We start from the raw sequence: 14,455 nt of genomic DNA on the forward strand, positions 1-14,455 counted from the left end.
CTCTGTGGGGGGAGGAATTCTGGGCGGCCAACCCTGGGCCCGCCCCTTCCGTTGTGCGTGCGAGGAGCCCAGCCCCCAAGGGCTGAGGAATCACGGGACTTCCGGGTGGGCGTGGCCCCAGCCCCAGAGCTCTATATAAAGGGGCTGGGCCCTTCCTGTCGTCCAGGGATCGTGCCTCTGAGGGGAGTGCAGCCGGAGGGAGATCCTCCGCGGCTGGCTCTGCAGAAGAAAGGACCCAGGGCGAGAGCTTTCTGACCTGCGGGCTTTCAACCAGCCAGTCAGTGGGGCTTGTTTAAGGTGCTGAGTTTGCGGGCATTTGTTATCCACGCATAGAAAAGGCATCTCTGTCTTTACGTTGTGGGAGGCAGTGGAAACCTGTGTTTCTCTGTGTGTGTGTGTGTGTGTGTGTGTGTGTCAGCGTATAAATACAGCAGCAAGGCTGACCTTCCCTCGTCTCGTATTTGTCATTGCAGGTCGCCGATCAGACGAGCCCAGCCCGAGCCCCCGCGTCTTGCAGCGCCGGGATGGCCAAGGCCAGCGCGTCGCTCCCGGGCGAAGGTCGGGGCACAGGTGTGTCGGGTGAGGGAGGAGGGGTGCCCTTGGGCCCCGGCCCCAGCCGCCTGGACCGAATCCCGCGGGACCGATTTGAGGGACTGAGGAGAGCCTGTGACGAGGAAGGCGAGCTCAGGCGTCAGGACGGCCTGCGTCCAAGGGCAGGTGAAGAGGCAAACTCCTTGTCACGTCCTCCTGCAGCCAAGAGACGGAAGGTGGCCACCAAGGGGAAGAGAGCAGCGAAGCGGGACGTGGACGAATTGGAGGCGCAGAGGATGAGAACCCTCGTGTCTTCTATGAGCCAGGAGCAGCTGGACCGTTACGAAGTGTATCGCCGATCAGCCTTCCCCAAGGCCACCATGAAGCGTCTGATCCAGACCGTGGCCGGCTCGACGGTGTCCCAGAACGTGGTCATTGCCATGTCCGGAATGGCCAAGGTCTTCGTTGGGGAGGTGGTCGAGGAGGCTCTGGACGTGTGTGAGAAGTGGGGGGAAACGCCCCCACTCCAACCCAAGCATATGAGACAGGCTGTTCGGAGGTTACGCTCCAAGGGGCAAATCCCCGGCAGCAAGCACAAGAAGATCCTGTTCTTCTAGGCCGGGGCCAGGGAGGGCCTGTTGCCGAGGAACCAGTCCCGCTGGCCGAGCAGCCTCGTGACCCTGAGACGTTGCCCCACCCATGCAGCTCCTGTATTTCTGGCCACCGGGGATTTCCCCAGGATGGATAAGCAGAAGAAAATTGGAGAGAGAAGATCCACCACACCTCCAGCTGCTTCTCTGAAAAGACCAAGAACACCCAGAAGCCTCTAGACAGCTGGAGGAATCATCAGGAAAGAGAGAAGACCCAGCATACGTGTATCAGAAACGAAACGTGGAACATCGCTCTGGAACCCGTGGGCAATGGAATTGTAAGAAAGGGATGTTGCGAACGGTTCCGCGCCCATCCATCTGATAAGCCAGACCAAAGGAACCGATTCCTTGAGAGACGCCACCTGCCACAACACACCCACGAAGAAACAGACCTCTGCAAAGGCCTCTACCTATCATAGACATTGAATCCATACTCAACAACCATCCCTATCCCAGAGTACCAGGCCCAGAGATGTTCACTAATGGATTCTAGCAAACACTTAAAGCAGAAATTATACCGCTCCTCTACGATCTCTTCCAGGAGGTGGAAGCTTAGGGAATTCTTCCTAACTCATACCATGAGACCAGCCTTAGCTTCATCCCGTGACCCAAGGCATTCGCAGAGAACTAGACACGACTATCTCTCGTGCAGAGAGATGCCAAAACCCTGAATCACCTTTCAGCTAACCACATCCAGCCATGGGTAAGAAGAGGCATAGATGGCTGGAGCTAGTGGGACTGATCCCAGGTATCCAGGGCGGGCTCAGCCTTCAGAGACCCTTGGATGGGGTCCATGACCCATGCACAGGCCAAGGGAGAAAAATCACAGGACCCTACCGAGAGATAAGATAAAAGCCTCGGACAAAGTCCCACACTCACCCACTCCTGATCAAACTAGGAAGGCAGGGGAATGTAGCTCGATCAGGAACCTCTTGCAAAGAGCTGCAGCTTGTCAGCGCTATCGCAAATGGTGAGGAAGGAACTCGAAGCTCCCAGCAAGATCCCAGGAAGAGGCAAGCATCTGTCTTCTCACCACTTGTTTCCTACCTGGGGCCGGGGGTCGTAGCTAATGCCCGAGGTCAGGCAAAGTTTGAAAAGGCTTAGGGATCAGGAAGAAAGCATCAAAGCATCTTCATCTGTTCGCTGATGGCCTATCAGAAAGCAGTAGACTTATGTACCTTCATTCCCATTGTACCCTGCAACCTTGCTAGGATCAATCACTTGTCAATCCCAGGATTATTTCCGCCCGGAGTTTTGCTCAAGTCTTTCTGGTTTTCCTACATAATGGTGTAGGAAATCTGTTGAACCAACCCCCTTCGATTCATTCTTCCCGAGGCTTATGCGTTTGATTAACTTGGCCTGACGTAGAGCATCAGCCAGGACTGCCGATCTGAGAAAGGACCCCTCATTCACTGCTGCTGAGAATGCGAAACTGGACAGCCACCGTGAATGGATAGAGGGGCATGCCCCGTGACAAGTTCATCTCTTGAAGCCCAAACCGCCAATGGGACTGTCTTTGGGGCTAGGACCTTCAGTGGAGTAAATACGGTCAAAGGAAGCGCTCTGGCTGAGCTCCACACCCCGTGACTATCAGATGTAAAGATAGGGACTTCAGAGAGGTGATTCAGATCAAAGGCACGGCCTCTGGAGGGGCCCCGATCCAGCAGCACTGGTGTCTTTCAAGTAGAGACCGAGGCACCAGGGATAGTACAGCCAGAGCCAAGGCCATGCCAGGACACAGCCAGACGGTGGGCAGGTGCAGCCCAGGGGAGAGGCATCACTGAACAACGAGTCGGCTCGCAACCCCATCTGGCAATTTCCAATCTCCAGAAGGGTGAGAAAATAAATACACGTGCGTTGGCGCGAGCCTCCAGTCTGTGGTGTCTTTGTGAGTGGGCAGTGCTAGGCGACTAAGGCAGCACCTGGGGAAACAGTGTGGCAGCTTCTTCTGAAACGACACATACTCTAACCCTACAAACCAGCTCCTTGAAGCTCGCCCAAAGGAGGGGAACATGGGTGCCCGCACGCCGCAACCTGCACGCAGACGTTTGTAGAATCTGCGTTGCAAACTGCCAGACTCAGCAGGAACCAAATGCCCCTCAGTAGGGAGGAACCGTCAGTGAACTGTGGCCCATCCAGACACCGGACTAGTACTGGGCGCTCGAAAGAAATGAGTCATCAGGCCATGACAAGAGATGCAGAACTCCAAAGGCCTACTGACCAAGCGAAAGAAACCAATGTGAAATGGCTAGAGACCTCAGCATTCCCATGAGAGGGACATTGTGGAAGGGGTTAAGCCATGGAGACCGTGAAAACATCAGGAGTCGGCAGGGATTAGGGTGGAGGAAGGGAGGACCAGGCGGAGTGCAGAGCGGGTTGAGGGCAGGAAAGCCATGCCTTGTGTGCCATGCTCGAAGGGTGGATGCCTGACATGACACAGGAGGGTTCAAGATCCATGGACTATACCATGTGTCAAGGGGGGTGCATCCTGTGAAACATATGTCCCCCCGAGATTCCGGATGTGGATGGTGGGCAGGGGTGTACACTAGGGGGGACAGGGGATGGGTCCATTCGATTTGGCCCCAAAGAAACCCGAAAATGTTTGAAAATACAGAAGTATTTAAAGAGGAAAGTTGAAGCCTTCCCATGAGGCCTGCCTACCTATTTCCATGTCTATGGCTTGGGGGAGAATATGGCCTGGGCCACACTGGCCTGGCAGAAAAGACCCCCGGAGAAGTGACCCTCCGGGCTTTCTGTATTCCCCTCTGCAGGCCAGCGTGTTCCAAGGTGCACCCGAGAGAGAACTTGTTGTTGCCTACTGAACTGGGTTCTCTGGTGGGTCCTGGAAGGCTTTCAAAAGCCAGTTTTCAAGATCTGTCTTCTTCCGAGGGTCTATATTTCCATTGCCATCAAATGTGAAGCCTTCAGTAGCTGGAGGAATTCTGGGCGGCCACCTGGGGCTCACCCGAGTATTTTATAATCATGAATTTTATAAGTAACTTAGATTAATTATGGAATATGTGTCACTGTTTACAAAGGACAGATGAGGAATAGTACACATTTGTTTCCATGTAAAATCCATCATCAGTACTGGGAGAATCTTTTATTACCTGCAACTGCATAATTTCAGAAAGTGTATGTGTTTTTGAGATTTTATAATTTTGTTATTTTCATAAATATTTTTAAATGCAAAATTTTTTATTCGTATTCCTTCTTGGCTTTTCAGTATAGAAAACCTAATTTCATTGTTTTATAGGGGAGTAAATTAGGGTATAATAACCAACAGCTTCATTATTCTTATTCATTCCTACTCCTTGGCCCCCATCTTTTCACCTTTATCAAAATTGCTTTCTGAAATAAGTTTTAAAATGTGAGAATTAGAGTTTTATGAAGCAGAGTTTTCAAAACACTGATCTATCCATATGCTGTCATTTTAGAATTTAGGAAAAAAATTTTTAATTAATTAATTTTTGGCTGCATTGGGTCTTCATTGCTGCACGCGGGAATTCTCTAGTTGCAGCGAACGGGGGCTACTCTTCGTTGCGGTGTGCAGGCTTTGCATTGCGTTGGCTTCTCTTTTTGCGGAGCATGGGCTGTAGGCACGCAGGCTTCAGTAGTTGTGGCATGCTGGCTCAGTAGTTGTGGCTCGCGGGCTTTAGAGTGCAGGCTCAGTAGTTGTGGTGCACGGGCTTAGTTGCTCCATGGCATGTGGGATCTTCCCGGACCAGGGCTCGAACCCGTGTTCCCTGTATTGCAGGCAGATTCTTAACCACTGCGCCACCAGGGAAGTCCCAGAATTTAGGAAATTTAAAATTTTCCTATTATCTAGCCATGCAGTGGCAAACCTAGGACTAAAATTCATGTAGCAGAATCCTTTATCTTATCATCCAGTGATTTACATTCATTTATCTCCCACATAACAGTCTGAGTTTAGTATTCCAGATGTGTGAGTAGCTGTGCTCCACACCATTAGTTATTCAGGGATTTTTATTTGTTCTAGTTACATGTTTTCACCACCTCCTTGGCAGTGTCATCATCTCTAGTGGGGGGAAATTGGTTGCAAAGGATCCCAGTTGCCACTAAGGAGAAGAGAGTGTGAATGAGGCATGCCCATGAAATTGAGACCTAAGCTGGGAGTAGCACTTAAATACATGGCCACACTTTTAGCTACGATTGAGGCTGGGCAGCCACAAGCAGAAAAGTAAGGATGGATTTTGAAAGACAAGTAGGAGTCTCTGTCACAAACTCTGTTGATTCCTACAAATTGTGAAACAGAAGCACAATCTTCAGTTCTAATAATAAAATAATCTTACAGGAAGTCTCCAGAATTCTTTCATATCTGTTTCTCACTGAATCCTCGTGAAAACCCAGTTGAGTTGAAAGAGTAGGAATATCCATGCTCACCTCAAAAGTGAGCTGTAGTCCTGAGGATGTACAGCAATAACAGCCTTTTAAGATAAGGTCTCATAGATAAAGGAACCCTCCTACTCTGCTGGTGGGGATGTAAACTGGTATAGCCACTATGCAGCACAGTATGGAGGTTCCTTAAAAAACAAAAAATAGAGCTACCATATGATCTTGCAATCCCATTCCTGGGCATATATCCAGAGAAAACCATAATTCAAAAGGATACATGTACCCCAGTGTTCGTTGCAGCACTATTTACAATAGACAAGACATGGAAGCAACCTACATGTCCATCACCAGATGAATGGATAAAGAAGATGTGGTATATTTATACAATTAAATATTATTCAGCCATAAAAAGAATGAAATAATGCCATTTGCAGTAACATGGATGGCCCTAGAGATTATCCTGCTAAGTGAAGTACTCCAAAGACAAATATGATATCACTTACATGTGGAATCTAAAAAATGATGACCAAATGAATTTATATACAAAGCAGAAATAGACTCACAGGCATTGAAAACAAACTTATGGTTACCAAAGGGGAAATGGGAGGGGATAAATTAGGAGTTTGGAATGAACATATACACACTACTATAGATAAAATAGATAACCAACAAGAACCTACTGTATAACATAGGGAACTTTACTCAACATTTTGTAATAACCTATAAGGGAAAAGAATCTGAAAAAATATCTATAAGTATGTATAACTGATTCACTTTGCTGTACACCTGAATCTAACACAGCATTGTAAATCTATTATACTTTTATTAAAAAAGATAAGATCTCATAACACATTTGTATTCCAGCCAACGTGTTTGTCAAACCTCTAACAAAGGCAGCTCGTTAGTAGAAATGATCTCTTTGACCATGTTATAAAATATTTTTTCTTTTTATTCCTATTTCCTTAAACATATTTCAGTCACTGTGTAGATTTTCTGCTTCCTTTAGTAGATTATGAATACCTTGAAGGAAGTATAAAGTATTTATTTTAGGATTCCCATGGCCCTTAAGGAAATGCCTTAAACATAGATACTCACTGAATCAATCTCCTGTAACTTTTAAATATTGATTATTTCCTATGTGGTAATAATTGGATCAGAGCAGTTAATTAATTTGGGGGTGGAGTTTTTTGTTACTTTGAAGTAGGCTATTAAGGATTGATAACAAAACTTTTAACATAGTAAAACAGATAAAAATAGACATTAACATAGAAATAGCTTTAGACATTAGCTTGTAAATAATATGAAGCTCATCCATGAAAATTAGGTACTATAACACTATTGGTCAATAAACTGACTTTATTATGTGAGTGAAAATCTTTATTTTCAAAAAAATCAATGAAACATTTAGCTGACTTTCTATTTAATTTTCTGCTACCAATATATTGTGCAAGGCAAAATATCAAATGCAAAAACATGATATGGTGAACCAAAAAAAAAAAAAAAAAAAAAAAAAAAAAAAGCAAAACCTCTCTACTCTTTATTTATCCATCCCATTGCCTCCTTCCAGAATGGTTTTCTGGCAGCTTTGAAGGTTAAGAAAAGCTATATTGTAGGTAATTAGCTCCTAGATTCTGCTTTGTGGAATCACTTTTGGCCAATGTTTAATAGGCGCAGCATTAAAAAGTGCCTTTTGGCCAAAGAAGGTGGGAAAGTGATGCATACTTTATAATTCCTTTTGGGGGATCGCAATAATCATTAGCATGTTAAGTGAAGTGATACAGGATGATTTGAGGTACAAATGATCTGTTTAACTTTTTTAATGCTGTTTCTTCCATACTGATTTGACTATGAAGCGTGTTCGACCTCATATCATCAAGCTATTATGTATTATTCTATATATTTAATCTGGAATCATGCATGCAAAGACACACTCATACATACACACATTGAAGAATAGGCTTCTGGAGGTCAACTTCTTGGATTTGCACATTGGTACTGGCACTTGCTCTGTGACCTTGAAGAAGATTTCTAACCTCTCAGTTATTCCATTTTCTTGCTTTAAAGTGAGGTTAACAGTAATGTTGTGAATATTAAGTGAATTATTTCATGTTATGTGTTTAGAAAAGTACCTGCTATATAATGAATATACAATAATGTCAGTTTCTAGAATAATTATTATTATATTATTACATTTGTTGATAGCTTGCTTTTAAAAATGTGATATGTACAATTTTCTTTATCTTACTTTCCTCACTCAGTTATCATTTTAAATCAAACGATTTACCTTAAGTCAATGTCTTTTTATTATTCTATGGTGTGAATATGTCATAAATCATTCAGCCATTCTCTTCCTAATCAACTTGTTAAAAAAATTTCCAGTGTTTTATCATTGTGAATAATGCTAAAATAAACATCTGAATATGTATGTTTTTCTGTCTTGTGTTTTTCCCCTTTAAAAAATTAAAAAAAAAATCTTAACTGTGGTGAAATATACATAACATAAAATTTACCATCTCAACCATTTTTAAGTGTAGGTACATTCACATTTTTGTGCAACCAATCTCCAGAACTTTCTTTATCTTGCAAACCTGAAGCTCTGTACCCATTAAACAATAAATCTCCACTACCCCCTCCCCTGCCCAGCCCCTTGAAACCACCCTTATCCTTTTACTATGAATTTGACTACTCTTGGGTGCCTCATATAAGTGGACTCATACAGTATTTGCCTTTCTGTGACTGGCTTGTTTCACTTACCATAATGTCCTTCAGGTTCATCTATATTGTAACATGTGTCAGAATTTTCTTCCTTTTAAGCCTGAATAATATCCTATTGTATGTATATGCTACATTTTGTTTATCCATTCATTTGTTGAAGGACTTAGGTTGCTTCTACCTTTTGGCTATTGGAGTAATGATGTTATGAACATGGCTGTATAAATATTGCTTCAAGACCCTGTTTTCAATTCTTTTGAGTATAAATCAAGAAGTGGAATTTGGGGGTCATATGATAATTCTGTTTTCAATTTTTTGAGGAACTGCTACACTGTTTTCCATGGCTAAGGCACCATTTTACTGTGTTGATTTTTATTTCTATTGGCTTTCTCTTAACATTTTGAGCCCTGAGTGGATTAATAGCTTTAAGAGATTATTTGTATAGGAATAAGAAAAAAATGGTAACAGGACCAGTGAAATCTAGAACATATGGAATCATCTAGGAAAGAGTCTAGAAGGACTGGGTTTAGAATTGATGCAGCTACTGTCTAATACATCATAAATAGTTCTTGGTAATCTCTGCTGTGGGTACTAAAAGGCCAATCTTTTGACATTTGTGTGTATAATAATTATATTGTCATAAGTTCATGGGTGTCTGAACGATCTTTCTATCTGAAACTGTCAGTATCTTTGCTATTGACAGCAGTAGTTTCTTATCAAGATCCAGAGTTTATTTTTGAAACAGATGTCTTATTTTTCTTATTCTTTGTCTTTCTGTGCTCTAGGTTTTAGATATACATATCAGCATATAAATAACCTTTGTTAGCTCACATGGTTTACTTATTATATAATATTAAGTCCATTAAATTATGTACTCTAAACAATATTTCTAAATTATGTTATAAAAATAATTTCTATTCAGTAGCTACCAGAAATCAACAATATGGCAGATCTCAGTTTTGAAAAGTCATAATTACTACTTATCAGAATAGATTCAGAACCTATCAATGTATGTACATTTGTTTATCATTGAGACTGTAGGATCAAGAAGTGCTCCCCAAGTCTTAGTGCCCATGTAATCACTTGGAGAACTTGTTAAAATGTCAGTTCTGACTCAGTAGGTATGGGATGGAGCCCAAGATTCCTTATTCTGATTGAGTTCCCAGGTGGTGCTGCTGCCACTGGTCAGCGGACCACACCCTGAACAGCAAGAGGCTAGAGGACCAACAGAGATCTGATTCTTATGGCACAAAGCAAGTCAACGTTTTTAGCAGCTTTTAATCTAAGAATTACCTTTGTTGGGAATGGATTTTTTCCTAAGGTCAGAAAATTCATTTAACTCTAATTGTTCAGTTAAGTTGATTCTCTTTTGTATCTCTCTTCTCATACCATAATCACTAAATTCTTCTCCTTAACTCCAGTCAACAAATTTCTTTCTTTGAATGTCTAACTTTTTCTGTTTGGTACTATACTGCTTTGTTTCTCTGATCCCCTATATCGATAATATCTTGTTATCAACACTTCAACTTTGAACAGACTTGATACATTCAGCTAATATATATATATATTATGGAGATTTTTTTTCTTTATTGAGAAACTTAAGACTTGGGTACATCAAATAAAACCAATTTCTGGGAGAAAAAAAATCAAAACCCACAATAGAAAAAATGTTAACACTGTCTGGGACATATCAGAACCCAGAAAATATTTAGAATTATGATAAAATATTGTGGTAGTCAGAATTCTTATATGGTAGAAAGTCGCCATTCGTATATGAAGATTATCTACATCTGATGATATGGGAGTGATATTGCAATATTGCACTATTCATCTTATAGAGACACTGCATTTATCAAGATTTTCCAACATGTAATTATTTCAATTAGATTTTAGAATTTAGAATTTAATTCATTTCATCATATAATGTCAATACTAGTACTCATGAAAAAAATGGAAGAATCATGTTTACCAAAGCATAGAACTGGCTATCAGGAGTCAGACAGAATTTCATGACTTGGGAATTCTCAAAGATCTGGAGGAGTTCAGATGTTGAATCCTGGTTTGGGGACCTTACTGCTTTGCAAGAGGAGATTGGAAATGATGTTGGGTAGTACAGAATGCAATAAAAAGACACGAGACTGCCATTGACCTTAGGGGTAAATGTGAGGCACCAGCAGCAGAGTTGACCACTTTAATAAACAGTGAGTAGAAGTTCAGCTCATTTATAGAAGAAAAGTCAAAGAAAGTATGAGTTGATGCCTACTCAATTCTGAGAGTCTCCTTTGCTATGGGGTTTGATCTTTCTATCAACCCTTTCTACTTTCCTTTTTACCCTGTGACTCTATCTTTCCCCTCTGTTCTTCTTTCTCTTTTTTCTCCTCTTCACCTCTGTAGTCATCATCATAACATCAATACTCTTCTCGTTATTACAAAGGAAATCACAATTATGAAGTTAGATGTGAGTCTGATGAAAGTTATTTCTGATTAGTTGATTCTAGTGACATAGATATTTTCCAAATAGATCTTGACCTGAAATGTATTGATTTGGAAATTAACAGTAGTTAAGAAATACCTTTATTAATGTATACTTGTGGACTCAGAACTCAGAAGTATAGCTGTAGCAATGGAAGCATTTCACACAGGACAAACACATTATAATGAAAAAAAAAAAAAAAAGACCACTAATTTTGAGAACTTATAGCAAGGTGTCTCTAATTCTTAATATGAAAAGATATAAAAAAAGCTATTTGGTCAGTATGAATATAAACTATCACAGTTAATATTTTTACATCGCTATTAGACCTAAAAAATGGTGTTTAGAACCTAAGCATTTCTTACTTCCTAATTATCCTATTTACAGTAGAACATAAAAGTCATTTAAAGATTATATGGACATTAATTCTACACTTTACTTTCAGTAAAACATTTTTTGTTTATTTTTCTCATGTAGATGGATAATAATGAAAACAATTACAGTCAGAACTAGACACACATACACATGCACATGCACATCGTGTTTTAACTCAGAATAATTTAGTTCACTAGGTTTGTTAAAATAGTTTCTATGTATATATAAATTACAGTATACATATTATAAATATTAGATAATATATATTTGTATTGATTTTTAAATATTCAAATATTTCTAGGAGAAGAGTCATGAGTTATTAGAAGACAAATAACTAGAACAAACAGCAATATATTCGTTGTAAACTCTGGAAGTCATAAAAGAGATCATTATTTTGTGAGTTCTACTGAACATACCTGTGAAAAACAAAATATGAGCAGGGCTTAACTTCTGCAAAGTTAGAATTAATCTCTCTAAATTTAACATCGTTCTACTGCAAGAATAAATTCTTATCTAACACATGCTAAGTATGTAAATAAACTCAATGTAAAAGTTTAAAAATTTTCAGCCATTTATCTTCCAAATCCCTCTAAGGCATTTTCATTTACGTTCAGCTCATGAGTTCTTCCTGATCTCCCATTTTAAACTAGCCCTGTCACTCTCTATCAAATCAGCTTCTTCTACTTCCTGCGTAGCAGTTGTCAGTACTTGAAATGATCTTGTGTATATTTTTACTTGCTCACTATCTATCTAATACAGGGGCAAATCGGAAGCTTACACAATTTTAGTCAACCTTTTAAAGAAAATAACTCAGAATTTTTAGTACAAATTAAATACAAGATCTCTTGGAAAGACCCTGGCAAATAAGATGCCCTGGAACTTTGCTTTCTTATTTTCTGAGTAAATCCACATTCTGGTCTCACCTATTAGCTTGTAAGATTCCCCAAGAGCAGAGATTTTATGTCTTGGTCGCTGCTGTAGCCCCAGTACTTCGTATGCACTTAAAACACAGTTTTTGAATGAATTAAGGTAAGTGCATGCTCTAGTCACTTCCTTCATTGCCTATAATTACTTTTCTCATAACAAAGACAAATTTCTGCTATTATAAATAACAGGGCACAGTGGTCCCGTATTACCTGTATTGTTTTATTTGTGTTCCTGTGTTTGTTTTGCTTTGGTGCTTTGTGGAAAAGCAATTTATTCTAATAAGGACTGCATTTTTCTGTTTAAATTGCGTTCCAGCATGGCATCTCTCATGATATAATGCCCTCTCACAGGTAAAGTATGACTGTGAAAGATTTAGCAAGATTATTTTTACTTTCCCTTTGAGGATTTTATGGGTATTTGCATTTATTTATTTTTTGCTAAATTTTATTTTCTGAGTTTTTTCCTTAGTGAGCATATATTGATTTTGTAATTTTAAAAAATGAAATGAATTATTTTAAAAAAGAGTAAGCTTAGTTCTCACTGTTTAGCTGAACTATCACCATTTTGGAGAACACCTTCACCACGTGAAATTCCTGTTTATATTTCTTATGACTTTATCCTCATTTTTGCCTTCAGAGTGGTGGTGGTTTATTTGACACTACAGGTAGATATCTACTAAGAGTTGAAGTGCTTACTAATGCACAGTTCTCAAGTCTGAATTTTGTAAAGATGAATTATTCTTCTTGTTCTTTGGAGACATCTTGAGATAACATGTGAAACAGCATTACTCTTACCTCTTGGAATACTAGTAACTACAGGGATGGGTGGGTCTGGACCCACAGCTGTTCTTATTCCACTTCTTCTCTGAAATATTTTAAAGGCTTACATTTTACCATTTTAGGTATACTTAATTTTAAGTAATTAACTTCAAAGCATCTGGGACAATGTGGTATGATTTTCTGATCAGAAAGTTTCACTGCCCTTTCATTTATGCAAGTAAGATATATCAATTCAGGTAGTGTCTGAAGTGGAGAGTTACACAATTGGTATGAATGTGGAGGTGGATTGAAGCCTATGGCTTGGTGACTTCTAGGGATTAATTGTAGCCAATTTTAGGACTTTTTTTTCTTGTTAATATCACTCAGAATGTTCCAGGCTAACTAAATTCATACCAACACTGTGAACTCATGCTGATATCAGCCTAAGAAGAGTATAATTAAGAAGCTCATCTACTGTCCCCAAAATAAATAAATGAAAAATCATGTGCTTGACTCTAAGTTGAACAGAAATGACTTTAAGATTACTTATGTGATTTGAATTATCCATAGCAGACTATTTCATTAGTCTTGTCAATCAACAGATTTTCTTTAGACATACTAGATTCAAACAGGGATATATGGAAAGCATAATCAATGAATATTTATTGGGGGGTTATAATGTAATCTGCTCATGAAGACAACAGTTTTCAAACATTAATTGAACAGAATTGGATGCCAGTGAATCAGACTTCATCTACATTCAGTATTCTTGATGGAGCTTCTAGGAATTGTTTTCAAATTAGCAAATTGGAGTTCTATAATCTGGCATGATGGACCTGCATCTTCAGGGAGTATCAGTTGTTCTCATATTGTGGGCGGAGGTGCAACAGAGAGGGCTCCACACCAGAGATTAAAATTGCACATATTTGCTTGTTTGTTGGATTTCTCTTTTTTTAATGTGAATGTTTGCTTGGTATCTTACAGCAATTATGGTGTAGAACAGTGGTTCTCAAACCTTAACATGAATAAAAATCATCTGGAGGGTTTTTCTTAAGAGGAATAGACAATTTCCATTTCTAACAAGATTCTTAATACTGATGGTCCAGAAACCACACTTTGAGAAAAACTTGTATAAGGTATTGATGGACTAAAGATCACTGATACATGCAGTTTAAAAGTTATAAATCTATCAGATTCATCATTTTATATTTATCTTGTTCAAAAAGTGAGAAGAGATAAATCCTAAAGGTTTTCTGCTAACAAAATGAAAAGGCTGTTCATATAGTTTCTGATATTGTAGAAATTAATTTGAATATGGTAAAATTTGACCACTAACTAGCAAAAATAAGGGATTTTTAGAATTGAGGATTTAGTTTCCATGCATTCTTCATCCAGTTGCCTTTATGGTAATATCTTGCCTACTATAGACAATATCAAAACTAGGAAATTAACATTAGTCCAATCCAAGGAATTTATTCACATTTCACTAGTTTTACATGCACTCAACTGTGCATATATAAAGCTGTATGCAATTTTATCACACGTATAGATGTGTGTAACCACTACTATAAACAAGACACGGAGCAGTGTCTTGATCTATCACAAAGATCTCTTTACCTCTTTATAGCAACATCCATCATCCTCGTCCATGTCCCTAAACCCTTAAGCATTCA

General features: G+C 39.8%; 1 protein-coding gene across 1 annotated transcript; it reads left to right on the top strand.

Moving 5' to 3' along the window:
• Positions 1–524: 524 nt before the first annotated feature.
• LOC118892021 (transcription initiation factor TFIID subunit 11-like) lies at positions 525–1,148 on the top strand. The gene has a single exon (XM_036846041.1). The coding sequence runs from the start codon at positions 525–527 to the stop codon at positions 1,146–1,148; it is 624 nt and encodes a 207-aa protein (XP_036701936.1).
• The last annotated feature ends 13,307 nt before the right edge of the window (positions 1,149–14,455 follow it).

The sequence above is a fragment of the Balaenoptera musculus genome, chromosome 3 (assembly GCF_009873245.2).
Source record: "Balaenoptera musculus isolate JJ_BM4_2016_0621 chromosome 3, mBalMus1.pri.v3, whole genome shotgun sequence".
Lineage (NCBI taxonomy): Eukaryota > Metazoa > Chordata > Mammalia > Artiodactyla > Balaenopteridae > Balaenoptera > Balaenoptera musculus.